At 36.2% G+C, this 16,996-nt stretch overlaps 2 protein-coding genes and 1 long non-coding RNA gene across 6 annotated transcripts; 2 read left to right on the top strand and 1 right to left on the bottom strand.

The window, feature by feature from the left end:
- Nucleotides 1-717: 717 nt before the first annotated feature.
- Nucleotides 718-5,464, top strand: LOC111788354 (uncharacterized). 2 transcript variants are annotated; one of them, XR_002814149.2, is made up of 3 exons: nt 718-904; nt 2,227-2,313; nt 5,112-5,464. It is a non-coding gene; the product is annotated as an uncharacterized LOC111788354 (long non-coding RNA). The 2 variants fall into 2 exon arrangements; XR_015419950.1 differs by having other exon boundaries at nt 5,102-5,464.
- Nucleotides 5,465-6,261: 797 nt separating this feature from the next.
- Nucleotides 6,262-10,553, top strand: LOC111788254 (putative E3 ubiquitin-protein ligase RZFP34). 2 transcript variants are annotated; one of them, XM_087121609.1, is made up of 11 exons: nt 6,269-7,781; nt 7,866-7,953; nt 8,024-8,083; nt 8,640-8,672; nt 8,760-8,837; nt 8,931-8,974; nt 9,050-9,090; nt 9,178-9,260; nt 9,530-9,621; nt 9,700-9,811; nt 10,114-10,553. In XM_087121609.1, exons 1-11 carry the CDS (start codon nt 7,723-7,725, stop codon nt 10,219-10,221), a joined length of 798 nt encoding a protein of 265 aa, XP_086977735.1. In that variant the 5' UTR covers nt 6,269-7,722; the 3' UTR covers nt 10,222-10,553. The 2 variants fall into 2 exon arrangements, with proteins under 2 accessions (XP_086977734.1, XP_086977735.1); XM_087121608.1 differs by having other exon boundaries at nt 6,262-7,781; nt 8,931-9,090.
- A 1,714-nt stretch (nt 10,554-12,267) lies between these two features.
- On the bottom strand, nt 12,268-14,942 carry LOC111788202 (FCS-Like Zinc finger 10). Of its 2 annotated transcripts, none has more exons than XM_087121089.1 (3): nt 14,596-14,942; nt 12,830-13,971; nt 12,268-12,743 (listed from the first exon to the last, which is right to left on the bottom strand). In XM_087121089.1, exons 2-3 carry the CDS (start codon nt 13,843-13,845, stop codon nt 12,590-12,592), a joined length of 1,170 nt encoding a protein of 389 aa, XP_086977215.1. In that variant the 5' UTR covers nt 13,846-13,971; nt 14,596-14,942; the 3' UTR covers nt 12,268-12,589. The 2 variants fall into 2 exon arrangements, with proteins under 2 accessions (XP_086977215.1, XP_023524238.1); XM_023668470.2 differs by having other exon boundaries at nt 12,830-13,960.
- Between the last annotated feature and the right edge of the window lie 2,054 nt (nt 14,943-16,996).

The following is a 16,996-nucleotide window of genomic DNA, read 5'->3' as shown; positions in this document are numbered from 1 at the left end:
TACGACTCTCCTAAAATTGTTTATGCAAAGATGTGTGAGGGAGTATATCATATTTTATAAATTCACATGAAGCGACTATAAAATATTTAGTTTTTTTTTTAATAAATTTGTTAATTGATAAAATTAATATTTAAAAAAGATGACTCGTTTTTACTCTGGAGTGAATAATGAACTCATTTTATGCTTGTCTTTCAATTTGCATGGGTGAAAATAACTTTTGCAATAGATTCAATAAACCTACCAGTATTTTAGTAATTATATACAATAATTTATACTCTCAATGGCCGACCTTGACCCCTCTTCTTTTGAGATCAATAATTTATACTTCCACTAGCGATCAAAGAGGTGGGCGAAAAAGGGGAGAAAGCTCACATGTTATTTTGAGATAAAAAAGAGGGCGGAAAAGGGGAGAAAGCTCAGATATTCAAATTAATATTAAATAGTATATATCATCAGATAATTTTTTTTTTTTTTTTTTTTTTTTTTTTTTTTTGTAAGAGATTCAAATTACAATCTAATGGTCAATTAATAAGTTGAATTTGTTCAGATTCTAACATTTTTCATTAATATTATTATTATGTTAATTTTATATTTAATTTTTTATTAACATGTGAAAGTTATGGATTCTTAAAATAAAACTATAACGACATTTAAGCAATAAAAAAATAAAAAATAAAAAATTAATAAATTAAAAAAAAAAATGGCGGCAACCTGTTCCGAAACGTCAGCCCACTAAACCCAAATTTCGGGGAAATTTCGCATTGAAGCTTGAAGGAAACATTTCGAGAGAACCATTGCAATTTGGTTGATAGCAACTCAGTCGCTCAATAATGGCAAGAAATTCGAAACTCCGAATGGAAACTTCGTCTGCCATCACTGTCCACTGAAGTCGACAGACTATAAGGTGAATTTTCCCTTTCGAAACTCATCAGGTTTGGTCACCATCTCTCTCGCTTTACTGTAGCTGTTGCTTTGTTCTAAATAGCATATAGTTTTGTGGATTTCAGAGTGTAGCGCATGCATTATAATTTGTTCATTTCATATTGGCTTTGTTGAGCTTGATCTACCATTTCTGTGTGCTTGATTTCGTCTATACTTAAATAAGCGGTTCCTGTGATCTACCATTTCTGTGTGCTTGATTTCGTCTATACTTAAATAAGCGGTTCCTGTGATCTACCATTTCTGTGTGCTTGATTTCGTCTATACTTAAATAAGCGGTTCCTGTGATCTACCATTTCTGTGTGCTTGATTTCGTCTATACTTAAATAAGCGGTTCCTGTTATCAGCGTGCTGCCTCCAATTTCCAATTAATTGTCAACTGAGTGTGATACAATATGTGAAATTACACAGGTGTTTTTGCTCCAAAACATTCCTTAAATCCACCGGCATTGATCTCAACCATGGAAACATTGCTAGACATCTTCTAGAGTAGCTACGCCTTCTATCTCATATTGCTATTTTAAACAAATTTAAATAGGTTTTGCAGTCAACTTCCATTTATCTTCCAAATACTTGCGCTTATCTTCAGCTTAAAAAGTAACAACCAGTTTGTAGGGAAATATCCTCGTGTTGTTCATAATTTTCCTAGTCATGAATACCTTGGCCTTCAGTTCAACAACTCTGAAGGCGGGTACCTTGATCTCTTTATGACAAAGATCTTGATACGAGTTTCATCAACCATAATCAATTTTCTTTTGAATTGCCAGATAATTTTGACACCAACAAGTTTGATTGATGGCCCATGACAAGCACTCATGATTGATTTTTTTTTTTCTTTTCAAAATCACATAAGCATGAGGCTTTTTAACCGTGCAAGCCCACTGTTAGCAGATATTGTGTGCTTTGGTCCGTTACGTATCGTTGTCAGCCTCATGGTTAAAACGTGTATACTAGGGAGAGATTTCCACATTTTATGAGGAATGTTTCGTTCCCCTTTCCAACCGACGTGGGATCTCACAATCCACTTTACTTCGGGGTTCAACATCTTCGTTGGCATTTGTTCCTCTCTCCAACTAATGTGGGATTTCACAATCCATCTCCTTTGAGGCTCAGCGTACTTGCTCACACTCGTTCTTCTCTCCAATCAAAAACCTGTAGGCTTTAATATAACTGAGACTTGAGGCTATCTAAACCACCCTAAGACTCAAGATATTACTGCGAGTTCAGTCAAAGTGACTGCTGTCATTTAAATTTCATTCTTACAATAAAGGTGTCTGAATTTTGCAGTGCACTTGGATCATGAGGAAAACGCATGGCAGTTAGGACGCTGGACACTAATGCATCCTTTTGCCAATGTGGCAACGTCTTCTTTAGGTCAGTGTCTTCTTTCTACTCTTACTGATGCTTTTGATCTGAATGATTCTCACATCGTTTCAATTTCTTTCAATTTCTGTCTTGAACAAATAGACCATGCTCAAGTTGAAGCATCGTTATTTTGTTAGTTCAACATCGGTGAGAATTCAAATTACTAACTTTTTAGTTGAACATAATATGTCTCATAATCCTTACTAATTTAGTAGTTGATAACCCTTATCAGTTTGAATCTATGCTATCCCACGGTATTTTCAAAAAGAAACTCTTCTTATAATAGCCCAAGCCCACCGCTAGCAGAAATTGTTCACTTTAGTCCGTTACGTATCGTCATCGGTCTCACAGTTTTAGAATGTGTATGTTAAAAAATAGTATCAGAGCTAGACACCGGGCGGTATGCTAGCGTAGACTGTCGGCCCCCAAGGGGAGTGGATTGTGAGATCCCACATCGGTTGGAGAGGGGAACAAAACATTTATTATAAGAATGTGGAAACCTCTCCCTAGTAGACGACGCATTTTAAAAATCTTCGAGGAAAGCTCGAAAAGGAAAGACCAAAGAAGATAATATCTGCTAGCGGTGGATTTCGGCCATTATCAAAATCTACCCTTGTAATAGGTGGTAAGTTTCAATCATCGACTCTAGGTTCTTAGGTTCTAATCTTTGATTGTTGTTTGAATTGGAAATTAAGGAAAAAGAAGAGAAGAACAGAAAAGAAAAGCCCCAAACCTGAAGAAGATACTATTTATGGATAATATGTAACTTGAGGGCTCCAAAAAGCCCTTTGCTTTTATTCTATTCCCTCTAGTTTGTATGATGTTTACGGGTAAGATATTGTTTCTTCACTGTTCTAAGAACGGTCTGATAGGGAGAAGTTTTCACACCTTAAGATGAATGTTTCGTTCTCTTCTCCGACCAACGTAGAATTTTCGATGTGATATCTTACCATCATACAACGTGCGCTCTCCAAGTGTGCTTGTTGTCCACTTTGAGCATAATCTCTCATGGATTTGCTTTGGGCTTCCACAAAAGGTCTCGTACCAATGTAGATAGTATTCCTCACTTATAAACCCATGATCTCCCACTAAATTATCCAACGTGGGACTCACTCCCAATAATCCTCAACGCCCTCTTTTTTCCTTACCATGGCAAGTCTTTGTGAAATAACTCCGATGAGAAGAAAAAAGAAAACATTAAGAAACCCTCCTGGCCCAACCCTAGACACTCTAAGATCCTTTCTCAAATCTCCTGGTCCCGACAGAAGAAAGGAAAAAGAATTTCACGTTCTTCCTTTCGCTTTCAGGAAGGGAGGATTAAGAAAATCCTATTGATTCGAGCTTTCTCCAGACCTCCAGGAAAAAAAATGAAAAAAAGGCTCAAATAGTACGATCCCTCCATCACCCCAGAATGAAAGGGGCGATCTCGTAGTTCTTGGTCTGTGAAGATACGTTGTTAAGTGCTCAATTTTATTTTCCCATTGAGGGCGAACCTAAACCTGTGCTCGAGAGATAGCTGTCCATATACTGATAAGGGATATATGGATTTTCGAGAAGAGAGGAGCCGAGGTGGTCCCCCGGACTGCCCGGATATATATATATTATCCACTTTTGATCTGATTCCAAAATTTCTCCAAATCTTCTCATAAGATTTAGTCTGAAGAATCCATCAAAAAAGAAAAAAAAAAATAAAAGAAAAAAACAATAATAATACAAAAGTTGTACATCTTTTTGGATTATTCCTGCATATCCACGTCCTTTTTGTCCATTTTTACTACAATAGTGTGGCTGAGTAGACTTGTAGCAGCCATGAGCCTCCTCATTACCCATTCATCTTTCTCCGACCCGGTTGGATCAATTTGAGACATTGACAGAGGTCTGTTAATTTTTTTAATTCAAATAACCTAACTTAATCATAAAATATTAGGTTGGGTTGGGATGGGATGTGTTCGTTCAACCGCAACCCTTCTTTGTTAGGCTTCAGCAGCCATGAACTTCCTCATTGGCCATCCATGCTCCTCCGACCGGGTTGGATCAATTTGAGACATTAACAAAGGTCCGTAAATTTTTTCAATTCAAATCACCTAACTTTAATTATAAAATATTAAGTTGGGTTGGGATGTGTTCGTTCAATCGCAACCCTTCTTTGTTAGGCTTCTAGCAGACATGAGCCTCCTCATTGGCCATCCATGCTCCTCCGACTGGGTTGGATAAGTTTGAGACATATTAACAGAGGTCCGTAAATTTTTTGGGACGTGTTCGTTTGAGACATATTAACAGACATGGGGGGTTCGATCAGTTTGAGACATATTAATAGGATATAGTTGGATTGAATTGGTCTGATTTTTTTTTTTTTTTTGAATTTATTTATTTTGTTAATATTTTATAATATTCACAAATTTATTGAATAATTTGGTAAATTTTAAATATGTGAACCAAATTAAAATTTTAGTAATAAAATGAAAGGAATAGAGGCAAAGAGGGGTTTTTGAATTTATTTATTTTGTTAATATTTTATAATATTCATAAATTTATGGAATAATTTGGTAAATTTATGTTTTTTTAATGTTAAATATGTGAACCAAATTAAAAATTTAGTAATAAAATGAAAGGAATAGTGGCAAAGAGGGGTCCACCCAATTCCGGAATGCCTCCCAAACCCTTATCCAAAAACAAAAACCTTTATTTATTTATTTTAATTATTAGTATATTTACTTATTGTACACGTCAATATTTTTCGACCTTCATGTCGACACGTGACTTACTAAACGACGACACATCACTCCTCACGCGTCAGTTTAAATCAGGACCGTGGAAATCGAATTCCCTTGACCAGGTTTTGGACGACGCATCATTCCCTACGCGTCAGTTTAAATCAGGATCGTCGAAACAGAATCCCCTTGATCAAGTCTTGGACGACGCATCATTCCCTACGCGTCAGTTTAAATCAGGACCTTGAAATGGAATCCCCTTGACCAGGTCTTGGGCTTCTGGAATCAAACACGCTTCGAAATCACCGACAATTCCGAATTTTCGAAAAAAAATAGAAAAGGAAAAGAAAATTACAACTGTAATCCATTTTACTAGGTCACTTCTCTCTCTCTTTCTCTCAACCGTCTGATTAAATCTTGGCTGATTGTGCATGGATTCCTTCTGTTTGGCCACCGCTATTTTTGTTTTTCTTGTTTTCTATTAATTATTTTTATTTTATTCCTTCAATATTATTTAATAAAACAAAATTTCTATGTCTAATAAATACATAATGTATTTGTTTTTTAATAGATATTTATACGCGTATAAAAAATAAACTAAAATAATTAATTTTAAAAAATATTAAATTAAAAGTTTAAGGAATTAACACCTATGAACATTAAACTAAGAATTTATAGGCTTAATTAATATATATATATTTTTTAAAAAAATTAACTCTGAATAACCCCTATAAATTTCATTAGTGGGTGATTTCATTTTTTTATTTTCAATTAAAAAATAAAACAAAAAAATATAATATACATGGTTTTATATAAAATATTTTTGAAAATTTTATTTTAAAATATAAACTTTTGTTTCTTAAAGAAAAACAATGGTACTATTTATCCTTCACAAAAATAAAATAAAATAATAATTTTATTAATAATTAGAATATTCAATTTATTTTTTCATTAAATAGAAATTCCTCGATTTTGAAAATTGCAGTAAATATAGGAGGTTAAATATTATATATTGCATTTGAATTTAGTTTATTTATTATTTTCTGAAAAATTATATTATTTTTATAATTTTAAAAATGGTATTAAATCATGTATGGCAGGAAAAATACCTTTGATTTTTATTTTTTTATTTATTTTTTTATTTATTTTTTTATTTTGGAGGGTAAGAGTGAGAGTGCACTATTCAGGGTAGAAGCCTACTTTCACGTACAAATTATTTACAATAGCGACACTCTAAACTCCACAGAGTCGCATTGAAAAGCGCGCGTTGTGAAGCCTCTGGAAACCACGCCCTGCCGTTGCTATAAATACTGCTTCGATTCGAACTGTATCACATACCTTTCGATTCTCGTATTTCTCGTGTTCTTTCTCATCTCAGTCTCGATTCTAGCGAGTTTCTCGACTGTGTTGGGTCTCTTTTGTTGCTGTTTTTGGGATTCGGGTGGCCGCTGCAAGCTTGTGTATTTGCTGATTGAAGGAAGTTCGTTTTTCTATTAAGAAAGTTTTATGTAGTTCGTATTGTTTGTTTTCTGATCATCTTTTTGTGGTAGGGTTGGATCATAGTTTGATTATGTTATGTTTTGTTAGGCAATGTGATTTGCATGTGCCTTTGGATTGGTTTTTTTTTCTGTTTGGATGCTTTGATGATTTTGGTTCGAAAAATGAATGTGATTTGGGATCTTATATCTCCTGGTTTAGTTCAACTTGTTGTGAGTGGTTCGATTGTGTTCTCCTTTCATCTGCAACTACAATCATGGAGGTATATGGTCCCAAATTTTTTATGATTTTTTTTTTTTTCATTCTCTTTCGATTAAAGAAGTCGAAATTCTCGTTGCATGTTTTCTTTTCGATGCGTACGAGACCGTTAGGTTATTTGTGGTTATTGGGTTTGAAAAATATTCGTTCCATAGACTTATCTTAGATTTCTTTTACAGTAGTACTAGATATTGCTTTTGAATCTCTCTGATACATTTTGGTTGTATTGAAATTCTTGTAGGTTAGGGTTTTGTTTTTAGAAATTAAGAGCTAGATGTCTGTTGAAGTTCCTCTTGCCTTCTGCATCATTGAAGGCTTTGTCCTCTGTTAATGAATGTTATATTCTTGAGGCCTTCTATTTGTCTTCCATTTTAAGTGTCATTTTTAAGATGCTCATCTAGATGCTTCTGGGTGGTGTTGGATGTTGGATTCTTGTCGGCAGCCCATACTAAATCTTGTTGTTGGAGTTCTTTGCTTCTTCAACATGTTTCAGATTGAAATCTTCTGGTTATTCTCAGACCTTCAGTGACCATTAGAGTTGTAGGTGCTCACTGATAGCAAGATCGTGAGAGCTGTGCATGTAGTTGTGCAACAAATCAAGTGATCATGATGTGCAATTGGTCACTATTCAAAGCTGGAGGCTCTGGAGTTCCCCCAGTGCTGCGTTGTAGTGTGTGTTATTTATATGGGTCTCTTATAACCCTTTTCTTTTTTGGATGAACTGAATTCCTCTCATGGAGGAGTTATGATGATTGGAGCTGTACAACATTTATTGGATTCTTTGTTGCTGATGTGCTGTGGTCTGTCTGTGCTGCTGTATACAAGAAACCAACAATGTCATGGCCTGTTTGACGGGTGATTAACATGCCTTTTCTGCCTTTATGACCATTGCTAATGTCCTTCCTACATGCAGGTGCTGCTCTAAGTTACTATCCAGATTCAACCATTGTCCATGGCAGAGCTCGCAGCTGACTCCCAGGAGTTGTTGGAGAGGGGATATAAGCAATATGGGCAAGTCCATTAACAATTAGCGTTCTAACTCTGTTTCAAGTCTTGTCTGTTCATTTGGTGAACACAGATGGTGTCATTTTGCAGATGTGCACACTATAGGCGACGGTGCCGCATCCGAGCTCCTTGTTGTAATGAAATCTTTGATTGCCGCCATTGCCACAATGAAATAAAGGCAAGGAACTTCATTTTGAACTGCTGGGCATTCTAAACCACTTATAACCTTTACTTATTCCCTCTTGCAGAATAGTATTTATCTTGATCAGAAGGAAAGACACGAGATCCCACGCCATGAAGTCGACCAGGTAAATCGACCCACTGGTTACTCTGTTAGACGAACACAACTCTCCACAATGGTATGATATTGTCCACTTATAAACCCATGATCGTTCCCTAAACTAGTCAATGTGGGACTCACTCCCAATAATCCTCAACAATCCTCCCCTCGAACAAAGTACACTATATATAAGCCTCCCCTTAATCGAGGCTCGACTCCTTTCTCCGGTGCCCTCGAACAAAGTACACTTTAGTCACTTTTGACTACACCTTCGAGGCCCACAATTCTTTGTTCAACATTTGAGGATTCTATTGACATGCCTAAGTTTAGGGCATGACTCTGATACCATGTTAGGAATCACGACTCTCCACAATGGTATGATATTGTCCACTTTGAGCATAAGCTCTCATGGCTTGGCCTCATACCAATGGAGATAGTATTTCTCACTTATAAACCCATGATCTTCCACTAAATTAATCAATGTGGGACACTCACTCCCAATAATCCTCAACAACATACTCATTATGCATCATTAAACCTATAAAGAACTTTGATGGAGTTGAGTATCTCTTAATTTTTCTCAGGTTATATGCTCACTCTGTGGAGCTGAACAGGAGGTTGAGTATCTCTTAATCGTACCGTTTCGATTTCGTAAAGATCAGTAATTCATATGTTCATGGACTCTTTTGGTTCTGATTCAACAGGTTCGCCAAGAATGTATGAACTGTGGTGTGTGTTTTGGGAAATATTTCTGTGAGAGTTGCAAGCTGTTTGATGATGATGTGAGTTCCATTTTGTGCACCAATTCACGTCTCGTTTTTGTATGCATCAATCTTAGTTTGTATTTATTTTGTTATACATTTTGTTTGTTGCAGGCATCTAAGAAGCAGTATCACTGTGATGGGTGTGGAATTTGTAGGTATGATATCCTAATCCGTATCCCTTTAGGGCTCTGTTCCCACGCTTACTCGATGGCTTTTGAACGTTTTGACAGAATTGGGGGGCGGGAGAACTTCTTCCACTGCCATAAGTGTGGTAAGTCATATGGTGATTATCTGAATTCATCCTGCTATTCATACTCACATTTGTTACAATTTGACCAAACATTTTACCTCCATCAAGGTTGCTGCTATTCGGCTATTTTAAAAAATAGCCATCCCTGCATCGAAGGAGCAATGCACCATGACTGTCCTGTTTGCTTCGAGGTAAAGCTTTTGTGACGTCCCACATTGGTACATTGGTTGGGGAGGAGAACAAACCACCATTTATAAGGGTGTGGAAACCTTTCCCTACCAGACGCGTTTTAAAGCCTTGAGGGGAAGCCCGAAAGGGAAAGCCCAAAGAGGACAATATCGGCTAGTGGTGGATCTGGATCTGGATCTGGGTCTGGGTCGTTACAGCTTTCCCTTCATTTTGCTATCTACTGTATACCCACACAAAGTGATAATGCACATCTTTATCAAATGGCTTGCAGTATCTGTTTGATTCGACAAACGACGTATCGGTGATGCCGTGTGGACACACCATCCATCAAAATTGCTTGAACGCGATGAGAGATCACTTTCAGTGAGTGATTATACACAGTTCTTGTTTACTTATGATTATGGAACTTTGTTTCTGAATCAAATTGTGACCCTGCCACAGATTTGCTTGTCCTCTCTGCTCCAAGTCCGTTTGTGATATGTCCAAGGTGTGGGAAAAATTTGACATGGAAATTGCAGCTACCCCAAATCCAGAGCCATACCAAAACAAAGTGGTAAAACAACAAAACTTTCAATCTTCTTTCATTATAGAGCATATCAGCTGGAGCTATGTAGTGGTAGTTAATATGATATCATAGCAGAAAGATTGTGTTCAAATTGCTATCAATACCCCATATGTTCATGTGCTGGTGGCCGGCCCCATCTGACTACTTTGACCCTACTACATTTCGTCACGAAGTAGTGAGATATAGTCGAAGTGTGTACAAGTGGACCTAGTTAATCACGGGTTTACAATGTGTATATATTCATTGACTTTTTTGGTCACCCCGACTTGAAAACTTCTTATTTCGGACAGGTTTGGATTCTTTGCAACGATTGCGGGAAAACGTCGAAGGTGCAGTATCATGTTGTGGCTCAAAAATGCTTGAATTGCAGGTCCTACAACACCAGACTGATCGGCTAAGGATGCGGATATGAAGGCCACATCCCCATCGTCCTGCAACTCTGAAATGCTTCAAGCCACACTCGATCATTCTCAGGGCGATCGGGACGGGGAAGACGACAATGATGACGACGTTCTGCAGCCTCCTCCTCATCTGTTTCTCTTCTTTATTTGGTTGATTTCTTGTAGTTTACTTCTGCCTTCTCCGTTCTATTTGTTTGTTTCTCTTCTTTATTTGGTTGAGTTCTTGTAGTCTACCTTTGCCTTCTCCGTTCTATTTGTTGCTGTGTATATTTTGCTGTATTTGCCCCTTCGTTCGAAATAAGATATCGCATCGTAATCGTGTTAGTGAATTGCATTGCCTTAAAGTTCCTTTTTTCTTCCACTTGTCTTTAAGAACCTCAAAATTTTGGATGATGTTGTTGTTGAGGATTATTGAGAGTGAGTCCCACATTGGTTAATTTAGTGGAAAATCATGAGTTTATAAGTGATGAATACTCTCTAATGGTATGAGGCCTGTTGGGGAAGCTCAAAGTAAAGTTGTGGACAATATCATATCGTTGTGGAGATCTGTGATCCCTAACCGACACCAAAAAATGAAAATGTTTGAAGGGCAATGATGAGAGCACATGCAAGTGGAGGGAGGGGGCAGCAGAGAAAGCCATCAATCTTTATTTGGATAAAAGGGGACCAAAGCAACAAAGCATGGCCATCTCACTTTCTTCCTTTTTCCATGTTTTTCCTTTTAATGATGCCACATCTCAAACAACCTCAAAAGGTTTTCGCTATCCATTTTTCGTTTCGATCTAAAAACATATATTTGAAAAGATCTTTCAGTTAACGTTCGCTGATATTTAAGAATTTGACGACAAGCTTTTGCTATCGATTATGTTCTTGACGTCTATTGATATTCATAGTAGCTACTATAACATCGATTCCGTGCTCTTAGTCCCATTTGTGGATCGAGATAGCAATATCAATGAACTCTAACTAAAAGTATGATATAAGCATGAAATCATGCCTTTGAAAATGTTAATATAATACTCTAGAAGTTAAAAAGGGAAACGTGTAAAACAAAATAGTTTTGGATTTAGCAGTAATTTAATATTTAAAAAAAGTGAATAAAACAAATATGAAAATCATATAATATTAGGGTTTGGAATTTTCTTGTAATTTGAAAATTGAGATCCTAATAAAATATTCATTTTCATCATATTTCTCACATTAGAAAAAGAGAATGGCAAAAGGAAAAGGATGGAGAAAACAAATTGCAACAAAGAAAGCAGCATAGAAAGAGACAGCACCACAAAAATAAAACATGACAATGAAACATATAACCCAAATTCATGGACCTATCATCACACATGAGAAGGTTAAATAAGTACTTTTACTTTGAGGAGTGCGTTTTCAAGTGAAATACTTCATTACGAACGTTTTTTTTTTTTTACCTGAAAAAAAAATGTTTTTAATTTTGTATCTAATAAATCTTAAGCTTCTAAACTTTTTAATTTCTTAAACTCTGATATTGTGTATAATATGTTCTTGAAGCTCAATTTTGTGTTTTACGACTCATCGACCCATCCACCACACATTCTAAGAATTCCCAACCCTACGAAAGTGATACCGAAAGTGGTTCGACAGTGAATTCTTTCTTCCAACATTTCAGGAGAACTTTAAGAAGACATTATCAATACAACTTAGTAAAGCAATGCAAGACGATGGAATAGGTCACTCATTTGAGACGATGGAATAGGTCACTCATTTGCTTCTCTAGCTTAGTAAAACAGTACGAGACAATAAAATAGGTCGCTCATTCGCTCCTATCGCTCAAGACCAGGCCACCTATGGTATAGTTCCCTAACTCGAGATCAATGAGACCAAACTTGTAATTGACAATTTTGGAAAAGCATTTTGATCTCTTTTTTCTCCCTCAAAAGTTGGATTAAAGAACTTTATTATGATCCAAGGTGATTAAGTATTTGGGAGTGTTAGACATGAAGAAGTTGGCTCTGGGTCTCTTTTGTAGTATATGAATATCTGGCCATTAAAAAGATACAAGCCAGAAAATTAGAGAGAAGATGGGGAGCCATAAAAGCAGGCTTCTACCCTGTGAACTCTTCTACAAGGCAGCAATACAAGCTTGGCTTGACAAATAAAATTGCCAAATTTATGTGAAAATTAAAACCCAAAACAAAAAAAAAGAAAAAAAAAACGTCTATAAGTTCATCCTCCACTCAAGACCCTAACAGTGAAATGCAGATCAAACAAATGCATCATTCAATATACAGAGGATCATCCATGGCTGCCATGAGCAACAGCAGCTCTTCTGTTTAACAGATGACCGCGCAGCATTTGTTTCCACAATTGGCCGTGGAGGTGACCGACCTGTTCATTCAAAAATGACACCATGAGTTCCAAACTCTTCTTTGCCATCTCTCGAAGTTGGAGAATGTTCGAAAATTTCACAAACAGATTTCTCCAATTCTTCTTCGATTAAGATCTCCCGATAGCGGCAGTCCGAGCTACAAAATGATTTCTCGCCCCTGTTCGAAACAGTGTGTTTAGTCTAGAACATTCAACAATGTCTCAACAGCTATAGAAGTGATTGCATAATGTGTTTATAACGAACCTGTAAATGTATATGTCTTTCCCACTTTCGAGTTTTTTGTTGCAAAAGTAACAAAAACTCAGGAAATCAATTGGTTGACATGAAAAAGAAACGTCCAGGTTGCTTTGAGCTGACAGAGGAGATTCTATCTCCTTCACTTCATTCTTGATCATGTTGTTCAAATCATTAGAGTGACATTCTAAAATGCAGTCACCAAAAATGTGAGTGGTTTTTGGATTGGCACCATGGGATATTACACGAGTATAATCCTCCGAGAGCTCGATTTCGTCTGCAGAAAGAGACTCAATGATCCCGGTTACAGGCAGCATGACAGATGCTGGGGTTGAACTATCTGCAGGTAGAATTTTGTCGTGAGGCTCCAAATCGTCATTGGTCGTCACTTTCTTCACGAATGGATTTGAAGAATGGAACAAGCTATGACCTTTTACACCATATGATGCTGAAACAAACCGGGGTGAATCGAATGAACAAGCCCCGCTTTTCTTTGAAGGCTTGGATTCTAATGGTTCTCCAATTTCAAAGAAAACCTCCGAGCCGCCACCACCACCGTGCCTTGCTTTGAACTGTGATGGCGGGAAGTTCGGACAATTCTTAGGCAAAGATCTAGGCCCTACCTGAGTAAAAACTGTGTCAATTAGAAGATTTGGGGTGTGACTCTTGGTTCTAATTTGAGGTCCAAAAATGATGTTCTTGCCCTCAGATGATCCAAGAGATTTACCAGACAGCTTATGATCATCATCGAGAGAATCAACTATGCCTAATCCTACTTTACTACAATCCCAGCACCTCCTATGTCCATCATGGGATGATTTAGGGGACCCCACGGAGTTGCTAAGATTTGAAAATACCCTAAATCCAAATGGAGAGGTGGGACTCTTGACTGAATCAGAATCTGAAGAAACTTTGAAATTTAAGCCAACAAAAAGACCAGGGACACTGAAAAAGGAGTTGCTTATGGATTTGTGCCCCAGCACAGCAGACTGAACAGGACACAGCTCAGAACCAGAGTCAGCCATGGTTATAGCTGAATTCAAAGTGGAACTGATTTCTCTGTGAAGTAAGTAACCTCTGCCTCAGCTTTATCTTCAAACACTGCAAATGCTTACCTCTGGCAATGGCCAAGCTTGTTTCCTGTAAACAAGCTGAATTACTTCAATGGAAGAACAAAAATGACTGAATCTAGGGCTATGATGATAACAGAAACGATCATCTCAGTCACGTTTTTCAAAAAAAAAAACCGCCAATGAAAAGAAAACGCAAACAGATTTGATAGGAAAATCAACAGTTTCAATTCAAACAGAAGAGGTTTATGTGATAATGTCGGCAATCAAAGAAGAAAATGAACACAAATCTATGAATCAAAAGGGGAAAAAGTTTCCAGATGAAGAATCCAATACCTGTTTGAAGAAATAGAAAAACATTCAAAAGTCCAGCAAATTAAACGTACAAACATCGAAAATCAAACATCCAATGAGAGCGTTCTAACAGTCCGAAATCGATCAGATACGCCAAAAACGGAGATCAAAACAACGAACGAATCCTCAAAACCTCAAATGAACAAACGAATTAAACATGCAATGATAGCGATAACATAAACAGAACGATCGCAGAATCATCCTTACAAAAAAAAAAAAAAAAATCAAGAACAACAACAACAACACCAAAAAAAAAAAAAAAAGAAAAAAACACCAAAATGCATCAAAACGATCGCAAGAAAAAAGAAACGGAAACAACGCAATTGAAGAAGGGAGGAGTTCAAAGCTCACCTCCTCTCCTCCGCAACGGAAGAAGATTCTAGGAAGAAATCCGAACACCAAAATGCAGAATCAAGAAGAAGAAGAACAAGAAGAAGAAATTGAAAATATGAATGGGGGAAGAGAGAAACTTGCTCCCCAATTTCTTCCCTCTCTCTCTCTCTCTCTCTCTCTCTCTCTCTCTCTCTCTCTCTCTCTGTCCCTCTCCCTCTCTCAGTGGAATGGAATGCCTCAAAATCAGCGAAGGCAGTGAGCTTGTGAAATACTCTTCCTCTCTCGCACAGCTCACTCACAAGCATTCAAACTTTCTCTCTCTACAAAATTCTCGAATTAAAAAAATAAAAAATAAAAAAAAAACACAAAATTTCTCTCTCTAGAAATACAGTGTCATTTGCAGCGTATGACACCCCACTTTAAATTTGCCCACAGAATTGTCTCGGATGCATTATTGTTACCCCCCCCCCCCCCCCCACACCCACCTTATTTCCCCCAACTCCCCCTCCCACTTTTTTTTCCCTTTTTTTTTAATTTTTTTTTTTAATTCAATAATTACAACCGTGGTCCCCATCCCGATCGTCATCCGGTGGGTCCACTACATACCTTTTGAAATGGTAACCGTTGTCTTATCGGAGAAGAGAACAAAACATTCCTTATAAAAGTGTAATACATAATGAGCCAAAACAGATAATATATGTTAATGATGACTTCACACTGTTACAAAACACGATGTAATAAGCAGGGGATTTGGGATTCATTAAACCGAGATGAAGCTGTTGAACCCTAGCTAGTCGTCAACTCGTCGTTCTTGAAGGTCTCGACAAGGAACATTGCATTCGGGATTAACCATCCCATAACTATTCACTCCTTTTTTTTTTTTTTTTTTTTTTTTTTGAAAATGGTGTTTTTTCTAGCTATTAATTTACCATATAGTTTTTTAAAAATTAAAATATTAAAATATTAATTAATATTATTTAAAAATATAAGGACTAGAATAAATTAATATATAAAAAATAAAACAAACATGAAATTTTAGCTTTTCCTTAAACCGCCGTGACGTACACAATTTCCGTTTAAATTGTTTTTTTCTATTTTTTTTTAATATAATAATATTTGCATTTTCAGTAAAATGTGGTACATAATGTGGAGAGGACGAAACATCCATTTTAGTAAATTTAAGTACAAATTTGCCCCTTACAATAACTCGTTATTACAAATTTACCCTCACTCTCAAAATTCCATTACCAGCACGTAAATTAATCCCTAATTTATAAATAAAAAACGGAAATTAAATTATGCAATTTATATTCGTAAAATTATTATTTTTTTAGTGTATTTACACGTGAAATAATCATTCTGTCCCATAAATTTGATTATTATTTGAAAAAATCACTAATATTTTTATATTATTTTTTAAAGTTACAGTCAATTCTTTTTTAATTCTAATATTTAAGTTCATTATATATTTTTTAAACTAATTTTAATTTTTTAAAATAAAAAAATATTAATTTCATATTTAAATCACTTATAAAAACTAATAAAATTTGTACGAAAACGATTTAAAGATTTAAGAACAACCTCGAAATTTCCAAAACATCGTCTGTCCCAGGAACCAATGGTTTCCGTTAAATATTAACGGCAGTTAAATGGCGTCTATCAACCGTTAACTAATAATTATGTGGTCCATTCTGTCCTTAGAAAATAAAGTTGCCACGTCACCATGTCTTAATTAACTTACTGTGATCAGACGCTCAAAAGCCCTCTCTCACTCCCTTAGCTTTTATAACTCACTTTTCGGAACTGCCTTGTTTGTCGTTTTGCGTGACTCAGCTTTCCTCATTCTCGATCCCAACCGCCTGATTTTGACACGTGCCTGTCAGATTTGTGGATCCCCACGAAATCCAACGGCTGTGAATGCAAGATTCTCTTACTACATACTACTAAACCGGTCTTCTTGGACCGGTTCGTTTCTGTACCCTTTTTTTATCGTACCGTGTACTGTAAGAAAAGCTCCGTTGAAGTGGGGCCCAGCACTCATCTGAAGCCCACGTGTCGAGTCCAGGTGGAGCCGTGGAGTTGAACGACCGAAAGGTTGCCTGAAAAAGAGGGAACGCTGGAGGTTTTTTTTTTTTTTTTTTAAAATAATAATAAAATAAAGGCATTAATGTCATTGTGGGTTAAATTTTCATTTTGGTGTTGGAATATTAAATTTCATTTTATTTTAATAAATGTCCTTTTAAATATCTAATTTTATTTATTAAAATTTTAAATTAGTGAAATAATAATAATAATTTTATATGTAATTAAAAGATATTTAAATGTTTGTTGAATAATTAACAATAAATTAAGTATTTTGACTAGTTAATTTCTTAAAATTATATATTAAATACTAAGGGAATGGACTCGAGGTTAAAAT

Source organism: Cucurbita pepo, chromosome 2 (assembly GCF_057944985.1).
Source record: "Cucurbita pepo subsp. pepo isolate OVF chromosome 2, ASM5794498v1, whole genome shotgun sequence".
Classification (NCBI taxonomy): Eukaryota; Viridiplantae; Streptophyta; class Magnoliopsida; order Cucurbitales; family Cucurbitaceae; genus Cucurbita; species Cucurbita pepo.
This window is presented reverse-complemented; position numbering and strand designations above follow the sequence as displayed.

What these genes read in the sequence shown, in the direction of transcription:
- LOC111788202 (XM_087121089.1), bottom strand. Translation starts at nt 13,845, where the DNA reads ATGGCTGACTCTGGTTCTGAGCTGTGTCCTGTTCAGTCTGCTGTGCTG. An exon ending in AAAGACATATACATTTACAG is followed by an intron (nt 12,744 to 12,829) that starts GTTCGTTATAAA and finishes TGTTTCGAACAG; the next exon opens with GGGCGAGAAATCATTTTGTA.
- LOC111788254 (XM_087121608.1), top strand. Translation starts at nt 7,723, where the DNA reads ATGGCAGAGCTCGCAGCTGACTCCCAGGAGTTGTTGGAGAGGGGATAT. An exon ending in ACTGTCCTGTTTGCTTCGAG is followed by an intron (nt 9,261 to 9,529) that starts GTAAAGCTTTTG and finishes AATGGCTTGCAG; the next exon opens with TATCTGTTTGATTCGACAAA. An exon ending in AGCCATACCAAAACAAAGTG is followed by an intron (nt 9,812 to 10,113) that starts GTAAAACAACAA and finishes TATTTCGGACAG; the next exon opens with GTTTGGATTCTTTGCAACGA.